Source organism: Megalobrama amblycephala, linkage group LG6 (assembly GCF_018812025.1).
Source record: "Megalobrama amblycephala isolate DHTTF-2021 linkage group LG6, ASM1881202v1, whole genome shotgun sequence".
Lineage (NCBI taxonomy): Eukaryota > Metazoa > Chordata > Actinopteri > Cypriniformes > Xenocyprididae > Megalobrama > Megalobrama amblycephala.
In genome coordinates, this window is record NC_063049.1 from 5,789,886 (window position 1) to 5,804,016 (window position 14,131).

At 37.0% G+C, this 14,131-nt stretch overlaps 1 protein-coding gene across 1 annotated transcript; it reads right to left on the bottom strand.

Annotated features, from left to right (window-relative positions):
- Nucleotides 1-350: 350 nt before the first annotated feature.
- LOC125269757 lies at nucleotides 351-13,815 on the bottom strand. Its single transcript, XM_048192719.1, has 8 exons — nucleotides 13,667-13,815; nucleotides 13,385-13,468; nucleotides 6,494-6,589; nucleotides 6,062-6,157; nucleotides 4,758-4,853; nucleotides 4,518-4,616; nucleotides 1,395-1,423; nucleotides 351-1,243 (listed from the first exon to the last, which is right to left on the bottom strand). Exons 1-8 carry the CDS (start codon nucleotides 13,734-13,736, stop codon nucleotides 1,151-1,153), a joined length of 663 nt encoding a protein of 220 aa, XP_048048676.1. The 5' UTR covers nucleotides 13,737-13,815; the 3' UTR covers nucleotides 351-1,150.
- Nucleotides 13,816-14,131: the final 316 nt, after the last annotated feature.

Below are 14,131 nucleotides of genomic sequence, written 5' to 3' on the forward strand. Positions count from 1 at the left end.
CGCTTCAGCGAATCACGATACACTGGGCCCACTAACCAATCTGAGCACATTGCTTATTTCGCAGGGAGTGGCTTCATAGAACCAGGAAGTCAAATGAGCCGTTCACTGATTTGCTATATAAATTCTCTATTGTAGAACAGATAAAGGTAAACGTACACGTCATGTACAAAATGTCATTTTAATGACATCTTGTTTTTATGAGAAAATATGTAATTTTAATGACATAATTGAGTGAAAAAAATATTATGCGTTTTAATATTAATAATATTAATATTAAAATATTAATAAAAATAATATTTAATATTAAAGCATTTTAAAAGATCTATTAAAGTGATCTTTACTTGCCACGTTCACAGACACAACCAACTGTGTTTACTGTTTATTTGACTGTTTAATCGCAATACATGAAAGACAAATTAGTTGATCATATGCATTGGTTGTGTGCGCTCAGAAAACCATATATCAGAAGTTTAGACTAATATGGCTTTAAAACACATGCAGATGATAATCTTTTATGATGATGAAGAATTACAATGTCACGTGAGCGTATCCACGATAGAGATGATCATCAAAACCAAACAGATATCATGTTTTAGTTTTCAGTACAGAGTGCACAAGCTATTGGCTTCACCCTCTGGGGTGTGGACCAGCAGCTTTTTGCATTTAAAAAGACACACAAAAACAGCTCTTTTTTCTCTCACTCAAAAATGGGCATTTTCAACATGGTATAATAAATGATTTGTGGGATATTTTGAGCTGAAACTTCACATATTCTGGGGACACCAGAGACTTATATCACATCTTGTAAAAGGGGCATTAAAGGTCACCTTTAAACATAAATCAAAATCACAAATTATACAATGTATTGCACACAATAAAACAAAATTATACAAAGTAAATGTGTTAACAAACAATAAAACATCCTGCAGCTGTTTACAAATGAAAATGCCTTATATTAACAATGAATAACATCTTTACACTGAACTCAGCTTGATCATTGTTGGAGCTCATGAGACTTTGATTAAACCGTAATGTGTAATTTTAATTTTTTTATTTGTATAGTGCCTTTCACAATCCAAGTGTTTTCAAAGCAGTTTTGAAGAAAATTGTGCCTTAAAGTCTTGAAGTGTTCAAGATAAATCAGGAATAATCATTTGTTCTCAACACTCAACACCACTGAATCTTCATCTTCATCATCAGCCTTCGTATATTTAATCTGTTGTGTTTCTGCTGTGTTCTGCTTCTGAACAAGAAGAACAAGTCATGTCATTTAAACAGTGTCCATGTCACATCCTCAAACATTTGGAGAATGTTGTATGAAGTTAAAGTCTCCTGATGTTGCAGATCTGATGTTGTAAATCTCAAATCAAGACAGCTTTATAAATGATACGAACCTGACAAGACTGGATACAGTTTGTGATCTCTGTAAAGTCAGAACAGAGAGAGAAAAGACATTAGCGGATCTGTTTGAATCTGATCATTCTCAATTTAAATTAAACTAATCTACTCATTCACGTAAACCTTCAAGAATTACATATCATTTTAATAACTGCTGTCACTTTTAATAATTTTTAACTGTGACTCCGAGTGGTTTAAGACGCTAAAAAATTATACTATTTCAAGTTAAAAACTTTTGTAATTAATTTGCTGGCTAAAGCTCAGACATAAAAAGATCCCTGATATACTTCAGCCCAATCAATGACCTGAATAAACCAGAGGCAGCAAATACAAAGATTGAACTACAACACACATGGACATTAACACACATGCCGCAATAATTGTGACATGCACAAATATCTGAATAATATCCATTTCACCCATGTTTCTGTTAGAGAGCATACACGCTAGGCCACATCTCAGGTCATGTGATGATCTTGAGCTGTTCAGTGTTTGTGAGGTTGTGATATAAGAGTGCCGTTCTCTCTGTAACCATGTCATTCATCTTCACTATGGCCAAGTACACACTGCAGCTAAATTCAGTGTCAGCTCACATTTTAGTGCCTAATCCTGTTCTGTACACACAAATTGCAGTAAAATACAGGAGTGAAAATTATTTTACAACTGAATTAACTCCCAAAAAAATGCAGGTAGTGACAAATGCATTTACAGTCATTCTGCACAGTATTTACAGAACCAAACTGAATAACTAGTTGTTGATGTATTTTAACATGCATCGCAGATGTGTCTTTATTCTGAATGTATGGTGAATCACAGGGAAAGCAGCACAAGCAGCGGAAAAGACCAAGCCCACAATAAAGCAAAATATATTAAAATGCCTTACGCTGAAAACAAGATCAAAATTTGGTGACCCACACTTGCTCACTTTAATAACTACATAAACTCAACTGCTTCATGAGTCAAAGCCCAAAAACGCCTATAATAAGTGGATATGGCAAAACTGCAAGAGCTCTGTGAAGCAGCCTTTCCAAGCATAAGCAAAAAATGACGCTTTCGTTGACTATGCTTTATTTATAAAATGCTGAACATAATCAATCTTTTGTCGCTGTAATATTTCAGAATAGCGAATAGCAAAGATGTGGGACACCAGAATGTTGCTATGGTTACCATGGGGTCAATCATCGCAGTTTCAGGAGTGAGTGCTGCATTTAAATGTGGTTGTCACTCCTAAAACTTTATAGTGTGTACATGGCATATGAGCTGCTCACAGTGTGTGAAACTCAGCAGATGCTTGAATTCTATAGGATTTCACTCTTAATGGGGCTCTGGGGGATTTAAGTGTTGTGAGAAAAAATGACAGATTATTAATAAATTATTAGGAGCCTGACATATGTAGTGTCCAGATAAACATATGATCGTCAATCAAACAGGAGCAAATTAACACACAAACAGAGACACACAACACAATCTATGTGTTAAATATGTGAATGAATCAGAATTCAGGCACTTCAAAGGATTAGTTCACTTTCAAATAATTTTTCTGATAATTTACTCACCCCCATGTCATCCAAGATGTCCATGTCCTTCTCTCTTCAGTTGAAAAGAAATTAAGGTTTTTGATGAAAACATTCCAGGATTTTTCTCCATATAGTGGACTTCACTGGGATTCAACGGGTTGAAGGTCCAAATGTCAGTTTCAGTGCAGCTTCAAAGAGCTTTAAACGATACCAGACGATGAGGAATAAGAGTCTTACCTAGAGAAACCATCAATCATTGTTGCTTTGACGCAAATTATGGGAGTAACTTCCGTTAAGCTGTAAACAGTCAGAATCACTCTATGAACGCAATAATACTTTTTATTTTTAAACTGGGTACAATGAGATGACATTATTCTTGTCACCCTTCAACCAATGAACAATTGGACATTTAAAAGTGTAAAAGCATCAACAAGGTATTTTAAACAGGCCATGAAAAAGCATGATTCTTTCTACAGCAATAGCTAATGGGTTAAATATAACTATAGTGATATGTACTATGTAATATGCGTTGCCCTAATAAAAATTTTCATAAACTTCAGCATTGCGTGATACTATTTCAAAGTGATTTATGTCATTTTTACAGATAATAAATTGTATTTACCTGTGAAAACAAATCTAGAAAGAGATGTGAGGCTTTGAGGAGTAAAACGAGAGATTCTTTGTGCATTCTAGTGAATTATTAATGGGATATATCATAAATTATATCGGGAGAACAGTCCAGAAATGTGCAGCATATGTTGTCCTTATTCATACTATTACAGCAGTATGCAAAAAGACGAAATAATTGGGAGGATAGAAAGCAGCGGCTGAAAAGAGTTCTTGCCATAGATATTCTTGTCATAACATGTTATGTTACAGTACCAAGCGTTATGTTATTCTCATGATGTCTGAAAATAAATCATGAAAGAAACTTTGACAGCTCATTCAGTCAAATGGGCAGATAAGCATTATTTGTTGGGAAACCTTATGATTTGAAATGATTTGTTTCAGTCTTTTTGAATCGAAGTTCTCCAAACCAGAAGTGGAACCCATAATTCGAAACACAGAAGGCTAGTCAGGAATAAGGTCAATACGTTTTAACAATAAATGCTCATCTTGAACTAGCTCTCTTTTTCTCCACTATTTGAATAAAGTGTATTACTGCCCTCCACAGGTCAAAGTTTGAACTAAATTGTCATATACAATATGCTAGTGCAAGTATATAACAATTTTTATTTTAGAAAATGAGCAATGGTTTCTCAGGACCCTTTTTTCTTGGCTGGTATCGTTTAAAGCCCTTTGAAGCTGCACTGAAACTGTAATTTTGACCTTCAACCGTTTTGAGAAAAATCCTGGAATGTTTTCATCAAAAACCTTCATTTCTTTTCAACTGAAGAAAGAAGGACATGGACATCTTGGATGACATGGGGGTCTAACTAATCCTTTAACTACAGCATGAAACTAAAGGATTGATCATTTATTTGACTAATTGTGTTTGTTCTGAAGAAAGACAAATGACTGAGAAAACAGATGAACACAAGCTCATGTGATGTAAATGTGATCTAATGGATTATAATTGGAACAGTTCTGGTTTATACTCACTGGATGCAAATAATCCTGAAAGCAGCAGAGATACAGCAAAGAAACATTCAAAAGGAAAGACAATAAATCTCAAATCTCCAACCGTACGATCACCATTCACTGAAAAACACAAGAATATTTTCGTGAAATGAAATCAATCTGTATTTGTATAATTACTCCCGATGATTTCTGCATATATATGTAATATTACCATGAACCTTATTATTGAAATATTTTTCTCAAAGTGTTGTGTTTTATTACCTGCTTTCAGTATCAGTTCAGTTGTTAGTGCAGTGGAGGTCAGTAAAATAAATCCAACTGATCCAAACACATAAACCGGGACAAAACGATGAAAATCTGTAATGCAAGTTTAAATGTTTAATGTGAAGATTAAACAAACTGCTGAATAATTGCATCAGTTTACCTTTAGGGACATAAAAATGTTCAATTACTCACTAAAACAATGGTTTAATTTAATTACCATTTAATTAAAAAAATATATTATTAGAGAAAATTATTGAAACCACACAAAAACTAAACAAAAAATACACATTTAAATTATCTATTAGTCTTTGTTTGCATTTAATCTGTGTTGTTTGATATGATTGATGTCAGCCCTTCGTTCTTCTACAGATCATTTTAAAGGGTTAGTTCACCCAAAAATGAAAATAATGTAATTTATTACTCACCCTCATGCTGTTCCACACCCGTAAGACCTTCGTTCATCTTCGGAAAACAAATTAAGATATTTTTGATGAAATCTGATGGCTCAGTGAGGCCTCCATAGCCAGCAATAACATTTCCTCTCTCAAGATCCATTAATGTACTAAAAACATATTTAAATCAGTTCATGTGAGCACAGTGGTTCAATATTAATATTATAAAGCCACGAGAATATTTTTGGTGGCCAAAAATACAAAATAACAACTTATTTAGTGATGGCCGATTTCAAAACACTGCTTCATGAAGATTCAGATCATAAATGAATCAGTGTATCAAATCATGATTAGGATCACATGTCAAACCCGCCAAACTGTTGAAATCATGTGACTTGAACTGATTTAAATATGTTTTTAGTACATTAATGGATCTTGAGAGAGGAAATGTCATTGCTCCCTATGCAGGCCTCACGGAGCCATCGGATTTCAACTAAAATATCTTAATTTGTGTTCATAAGATTAATGAAGGTCTTACGGGTGTGGAACGAATGAGGATGAGTAATAAATGACAGAATTTTCATTTTTGGGTGAACTAACCCTTTAAAATATTGTCTATCAATTAAATATGATGTATTCAACTGATAATTACTGTTAATTAATTAGTTCAATCAGTGTAACTGATTGATTAGCTGTTTCCATCAGGAATGAGAATTAAAACTAAAATTACACAGAGACAAAGGGACAGTTTTTTTCCCCTTAAAAATGTGTCCCTTCTAAACACAGACCTGCTTAATATTTCAATTCTTGCATGCTTAATATAATTAACTACTGAAGTATTTAATTGTACATGAATTTAAACTGATGTTGAAAAATGTAAAAGATAATCAAAGATGATCAATACTGTACTTTGAGAAAAAGAGATCAAATAATATGGATCTGTAAACTTCACAACTGCCCAGTGTATCTGCAGATACACCATCACACAGCCCCATCCGACTTGATCTGTAGATTGATCAGAGCCAAATAAACAATTACTTCTCCAGCAAATATTCACACAAATGTCTAATTTATATTCAAGATTTTTTTTTTTCAGGATTGTAGACCAGACATAACAGTGAAAGAAGAGAGAGAGAGAGAGAGAGAGAATGAATGAGACACAGATCAGACTCAAACCGGCATGAGCCCAACAGCTGTATATACCCTAATCGTGATCAACACTTTGTGCCACGACTCCAGCATTTAATGACAAGCTAATGAACTAATGAAAACACTATGTTAAACTTATATTTAATAGATCAATGACGTGTTATATTTCCAAACATTATTAAAATATGATACCTGTTGTCTTTTCCAGTGTCATGTAAAAACAGATAATCACTGCATTAATCACTAATATGAAGATTAACATCACTGTTCTTGTGACTGAAGGTGAACCTGTAAGAGACGAGAGAGTGAGATTTATCTATTAGGACCTCATTCAGACCGTCACCACAGTTTTACTTGAATGACGCCATTCTGCTAGCTCTCCTCAAGACCTTATATAAACAAAACCAGATGACCAACCCCAAGTGGTTGGTTCCCAATAAAACATCCGGGTGAACCGAACACTTTTTTTTGCCTTTCTCGCCTATTCTGAGACCGGTTTTGGAAAATCTGCGTGTATATGATGATATTTGGAAATATTTACCCATTCAATCCGTCACTATAGTGCAGGCGTCTGGTGCCCCTGAGGATTGCAGTAATTTTTCTATATTTCAGGTGAGTGGTTGGTATTGTTTACATAATACATTTTTCAAGTTAATTCATATTAATATTTGTTTTGTAGTGTTTATATTCTGACTCTTGGGAAGCACATGGATATGGTGAGTAACTGCTTTGTATGTGTGCAACGGTTCAAATTGCTCACGGTTCGGTTCGTATCACGGTTTTAGGGTCACGGTTTCGGTATGTTTCGGTACGTGATTTGTTGAGGGAAAATAGGACTATTGTCTAAAAATAAAGAAAATAAGAACAAACAATCAAACTACAAGCAACAGCACAAATAAATACAATAGAGCAAATATTCAAATAAAATAAACAGTACTTTTAAGGATTTCAGGTATCTAACAGTAGTTTAAAGGTACAGAAAATGGATAAAGTAATCAAATATAAAAAACACCGCATATTATCTTCACCGTATAAAATAAAGTTGAATCATTATTGAAGTTACAAAAACTATTCAGTCAAGAGCAGTGAGTGATTTCTTTAACATTAAAAACACATGCAGCAGGAATACATTTTCTTCCCTTTAAGACATGCACGATCCAGTACATATACTGTTACACATGCACTGTCTTTCTCGACTAATATACGTTCACTTAAGACATAACCAACTATGTTTGCTAGGATACTCACCAAGACGGGCATGTTGACATAATTTTTGTATGTTGACATAATATTTGTCCGCTGAAGCGCAAGACTGAAATAAGCGTGTGCGCGCTTCGGATGAGCCCACACACAAATCTTCTCACAGCGCGTGCGAGTTCTCTTTTGCATCTTGCTCTTAAATGTTTACATCAGCAAGGCTTAAATGAGATTAATTTAAACACAGATAGCAACGTGTGCTGTTCAGGTTCCCCGAGAGAGGGTGCAAAAAGCTAGCCTTACTGAGTGAGCAACTTGTGATAAAGCCCAGCCATCATGATCAGTTGTGGATGCATGCTCCCTTAAAAGAAGAAAGGAGCATTCTTCTATTGAAGTTCAGGATCGACCTGGCTGTTCTGATGAAAAAAGGTCAATTGCTTCAGACCATCAAGCTGAAACCCAGATGCATATTCTAGCAACTTCACATGATTTTGCTGTGAAAATTGATCACTTTGGACCCCAGAAAATAGGGTTAAGCTCACAACAGCACTCAGGGACAAAAGAGGTAACATTCCTGACACTATTTCTCTCCATGCTCATGACTCTCTTTTTGGTAGTAACGATCAGGATATCAAGATCAAGAAGGTGAGTCCAAGTCTTCTGCTAATTATAGGGATCATACACAACCTGATATTCTTACTCGAATTTTTAGTGCTGCAAGAATTTTAGGTCTGAAAATGCAGGCTGAGACATCAGCTGCACCAGTGGTGCAAGGAGTGTGGGCTGGAGCCTCCCAGTCCCAACCCTCTGTTTTGATTCCTGTTACTGAAGACTATTCACAAATGCAAAGTAAAACTTGGAATAACCCCAAAGCTGCATCCCAGTTCAATCCTGGTTGTAGACGTTTTGCTAATATTCAATATGCTGCAGAAACGGGCATGGGAGGTATGCATGGCATCCTTAACACTCTTGGGCCCAGTCCAGGTGACTGATGACCCACAGAGTTCCTGGAAAGAGTGTGAGAAGACTGATAACTTAGTGTGTCTAACCTACAACTCAGCCACACGCACAGCCCGATCTCTGGCTTCTTTATGGAAACTTTTTAGTTTGGATGATCGGGACATTGGGGCCTCTGTCATCTGCAATATTTTCTCTTAGACAGGACCAGGACCATGAGAGTTTGACAAAAAGACAAAATAGTAATTATCGGAGGTTTGCCAACAGCAGAAGTGTCAGACAAGCACCACGACACACACAAATGGCTCACTCTTGTACCTCGATCAGAGATGCACCACAAAGGAAGTGGAACTCCAGGGGCTCAGGCCGGAATCTTTTAAAGATGCTGCCATTCAAGATGCTGACCATCTTGGAGGTTATACAGGTCCTTCTCAAAAAATTAGCATATTGTGATAAAGTTCATTATTTTCCATAATGTAATGATAAAAATTAAACTTTCATATATTTTAGATTCATTGCACACCAACTGAAATATTTCTGGTCTTTTATTGTTTTAATACTGATGATTTTGGCATACAGCTCATGAAAACCCAAAATTCCTATCTCAAAAAATTAGCATATCATGAAAAGGTTCTCTAAACGAGCTATTAACCTAATCATCTGAATCAACTAATTAACTCTAAACACCTGCAAAAGATTCCTGAGGCTTTTAAAAACTCCCAGCCTGGTTCATTACTCAAAACCGCAATCATGGGTAAGACTGCCGACCAGAAGGCCATCATTGACACCCTCAAGCGAGAGGGTAAGACACAGAAAGAAATTTCTGAACGAATAGGCTGTTCCCAGAGTGCTGTATCAAGGCACCTCAGTGGGAAGTCTGTGGGAAGGAAAAAGTGTGGCAAAAAACGCTGCACAACGAGAAGAGGTGACCGGACCCTGAGGAAGATTGTGGAGAAGGACCGATTCCAGACCTTGGGGGACCTGCGGAAGCAGTGGACTGAGTCTGGAGTAGAAACATCCAGAGCCACCGTGCACAGGCGTGTGCAGGAAATGGGCTACAGGTGCCGCATTCCCCAGGTCAAGCCACTTTTGAACCAGAAACAGCGGCAGAAGCGCCTGACCTGGGCTACAGAGAAGCAGCACTGGACTGTTGCTCAGTTTTGCATGTCATTCGGAAATCAAGGTGCCAGAGTCTGGAGGAAGACTGGGGAGAAGGAAATGCCAAAATGCCTGAAGACCAGTGACAAGTACCCACAGTCAGTGATGGTCTGGGGTGCCATGTCAGCTGCTGGTGTTGGTCCACTGTGTTTTATCAAGGGCAGGGTCAATGCAGCTAGCTATCAGGAGATTTTGGAGCACTTCATGCTTCCATCTGCTGAAAAGCTTTATGGAGATGAAGATTTCGTTTTTCAGCACGACCTGGCACCTGCTCACAGTGCCAAAACCACTGGTAAATGGTTTACTGACCATGGTATTACTGTGCTCAATTGGCCTGCCAACTCTCCTGACCTGAACCCCATAGAGAATCTGTGGGATATTGTGAAGAGAAAGTTGAGAGACGCAAGACCCAACATTCTGGATGAGCTTAAGGCCGCTATCGAAGCATCCTGGGCCTCCATAACACCTCAGCAGTGCCACAGGCTGATTGCCTCCATGCCACGCCGCATTGAAGCAGTCATTTCTGCAAAAGGATTCCCGACCAAGTATTGAGTGCATAACTGAACATAATTATTTGAAGGTTGACTTTTTTTGTATTAAAAACACTTTTCTTTTATTGGTCGGATGAAATATGCTAATTTTTTGAGATTTTGGGTTTTCATGAGCTGTATGCCAAAATCATCAGTATTAAAACAATAAAAGACCAGAAATATTTCAGTTGGTGTGCAATGAATCTAAAATATATGAAAGTTTAATTTTTATCATTACATTATGGAAAATAATGAACTTTATCACAATATGCAAATTTTTTGAGAAGGACCTGTAGAACCGATTGAGTGGTTTACAACACTAGACCTCAAAGATGCATACTTTCATGTGCCTATTTATCCAGATCACAAGAAGTTTCTTCGCTCTGCTTTCCAAGGCCAAGCATACCAATTCAAGGTACTCCCATTTGGCCTTTCACTTTCTCCCCGGGTCTTTACCAGGGTGGTGTCAGCCGTCATTTACCCTCTTCAGGTTGGGGGAATAAAGATCCTCCCATATCTGGATGACTGGTTGATCTGTGCACAACGTCATCACCAGGTCTTAAGAGATACAGAGACTATTATCAAACATATACAAGGACTTTCAACTCCACCCCAAATTACACAGGCGAATGAAGTTGAAGGTCACATGGAAATGTATTCAGGCTTTGCGTCCATGGATAAGCAGAAGCAAATTGAACCAAGGGGTTCCTATACCAGCAAGGAGAATGGTGGTGACAATGGATGCTTCTCTGATAGGTTGGGGGGGCTGTCTGGCAAGGCAGAACAGTCAGAGGCTCATGGGCGTTTCCTTGGACCACGGAACACATGGACTTAAGCTGAGAGCAATCTCTGTCTTTGAGACACTTGATTCCATTCCTACGGGACAAGCATGTCCTTGTAAAGACCGACAATATGTTGGCAGTCTATTACATCAACCACCAGGTCATTGCGCTGCCTCCAGGAAACCAAGAGACAACCTTCTGTTTTGGTCCTACCCAAGACTTGCCTTTCTCAGAGCAATCTACATACCCGGAATAGTAAACCGGGCAGCTTATCTCCTCTCCCGAACTGGACCTCTCTCGTGGGAATGGTGGTGCATCTGATATGGGATCGGTTTGGAAGAGCCCATAACCACATGTTTGCATCAACTGTTTACATCACTTTTAGACTCCGGAAGAAAGGTCAACAGTTTATGTTGTGGTTATTTCTCATTTTCACAGTATTGTGGAAGGGTTATCAGTTGGTAAACACATGTTGGTGTCTCAATTTCTTAAAAGGGCACATCGCCTTTCTCCGGGAATAGGTTGCGATCATCTTCCTGGGACCTCCCCATGGTTCTACAGTCATTGGCTCAGATGGATCTTAAATCACTAACGTGGAAAGCAATTTTCCTTCTTGCTATCTGTTCAGCTAAAAGAGTGGGTGAATTACATCCATTAATAGTAAGTGAAGACTGTCTGAGATGGAAAGCAGACTATTCAGTCTCTCTTTGGCCAAAACCCGGTTTTCCTGCCAAAGGTTCTTAATCCTTGCACAATCAATCAGGTTATGGAACTTGCAAAGTTTCAACCTGACCCTGGTCTTTCAAATGTAGAGTGTGATCTCGCTACCTTGTGTTCGAACACATCGCACATACATTGAGCACAAACAGTCATTACAACTTTCACACACTCAGCTCTTTGTGTGTTTTGATAAAGCAAAAAGTGTCAGACAACCAGCCTCGAAACAACATTTATCACTTTGGATAGTAGACACTATTGCACAAGCATACTCCAGCCAGAGCTTACCAGTTCCAATGAACCTGGTGGCTCAGTCTACCAGGAGTCTGGCCACATCCTGTGCGGCTCTGAAGGGGGTGGCACTTATGGACATTTGTGGACATCATGGAGTTCACCTTGTACCTTTGCCAAGTATTACAGGATCAATGTGGCAGACCCAATTATGCATGGGTCCACAATTCTGCTCCCGGGCCGCTAAACATTGATGTAAAGCAGGGGAGGCTTCCTCGTGAACTTGATGGCATTAGTCATCCAAGGTAAGACCGTGGTGACAGTCTGAGTGAGGTTGAAATAGATCGTAAGTTATGTCTATAACTATGGATCAATGAGATCGAATGATGACCGCCACCATCTCTTGTCACTCGCGATGAACTATTTCATCAATAGACAGAAATAGAGCTGATCAGATCAAAGGATAAAATGAATAAAGACATTTAATGTAAAGATGATCAGAAAACAAACATCTGAACACTGGGCATCATGATTCTACTCACTGAAGAATCAAACAAATAATTTCTGCTGTAGATTAAACTCAAACCATTAGAGAGAGTCAGAAATCAATGACTGTTATTGACATGAATGAATCAAGATTATTATTGATCTGATCATCAGTGATGAAGTTACTCAAAAAAGTAAATTCACTACAGATTAATAATTACCTTAATAATTAACTTCTCAATACTTTAATTAAAAACTCAACTCTGGTTTATTACAGAATCTTTCAGTTCTTTAATATTGATCATATGAAAAAATTACAAAAACAACAACATGATTAAAACTCTAAAGCCAAACTCTCTTCTGAAACTGAAGCTGTGCTGATGTCTGTGTGTGTGTGTTTGTACTTATGGTTCATTATATTCCCTTGCTTGTGTGTAAACTGTAGGTGTAATCTCTAGCAGCCACACCAAGTACCTTAGCAACTGCATAGCAAAACCCTAGAAACCACCTAGAATAACCTAGCAATCGCATAGCAACATCCTAGTAACCACCCAGAATACCCTAGCAACTGCATAGCAACACGTCAGCAACCACACACAATACCCTAGCAACTACATAGCAACACGCTAGCAACCATGCATCAAGTGACGGGACGAAAAATAAACTATAATTCTGCTATGAACTATAATGTTATAGTTAAAGTAACTCGACACTGTAACAGATTACAAATGTTGTAAATGTATCCCATGAAAAATATTTGTATTTTATATATATATATATATATATATATATATATATATGTGTGTGTGTGTGTGTGTGTGTGTGTAAAACAAGTGATGAAGTGACATGACTCAGTAACTGTATCATGAATCTAATATAAAACTCATTATATCACTTAGATTGACAGTGAATCAGACACTGATCAGATCAGTGTAACATGTTTCTCTCAAAGCTCATGATAAATATATAACAGAGATACTAATGTAGTTCTACCGAGATCAGATCAGAATTCATCAAATACTCACAGCTGAGCCTACATCTGCATCTATCAAAGCATCTGTCATCTGTCATCATCAGTAACACTGGTAACATTACAACAATTATGAATCCTAAAAACAGTAGAGAAATTATTTTGGATATTATGAGAGATAAACAGATTCACAGCAGATCACAGTAAATCATTATAAACATCAGTTTCAGTAAATAATGAGTGTTTTGAAGTGACACTGAAGAAGATGAACATGTTCAAATGATGTTGATCTGAACTATCAATAAAATATACTCATATCATTATGAATATTAATCACCTGCTCCAGAAGATCCAAACATGTAAAACAGGAGTATGAATTGTAAAGTAGGCAGAATATCAAACATCATATCAGCCACAAGGTCAAATATTTCAATTGTCTGTCCTCTTTTCTTTTCATTCTGTGTAACTAAACATATAAGAGAAACATTTTCAGTTATTAAGATATTTGATTCAGTTTTGAGTCATTATAATGACAGTTTATAATGATACAATTTACAACAATAAACAATACAATCAACAACAAAAGCTGAAGAACTGAGCAAATCATCATGTGACTGAGAGATTCATTTAAAAACATATTTTAATAATAACAGCACTAGTCATTCACTAACCTTCACTAACATTCATGTTTCTAATAAAAACTATACAGTTTTACGATATTTAATGAAAATATCAATATGCACTATTTCAACTACAACATCAGATCTGAACATTAAAATATGTTTGTATTTCAGTATCAAAA

Coding starts and splice junctions, on each gene's coding strand:
- LOC125269757 (XM_048192719.1), bottom strand. CDS start 13,736: ATGATGTTTGATATTCTGCCTACTTTACAATTCATACTCCTGTTTTAC. Junction 13,469..13,666: donor GTTTGGATCTTCTGGAGCAG/GTGATTAATATT, acceptor TACTGTTTTTAG/GATTCATAATTGTTGTAATG. Junction 4,617..4,757: donor TGAACTGATACTGAAAGCAG/GTAATAAAACAC, acceptor TGTGTTTTTCAG/TGAATGGTGATCGTACGGTT.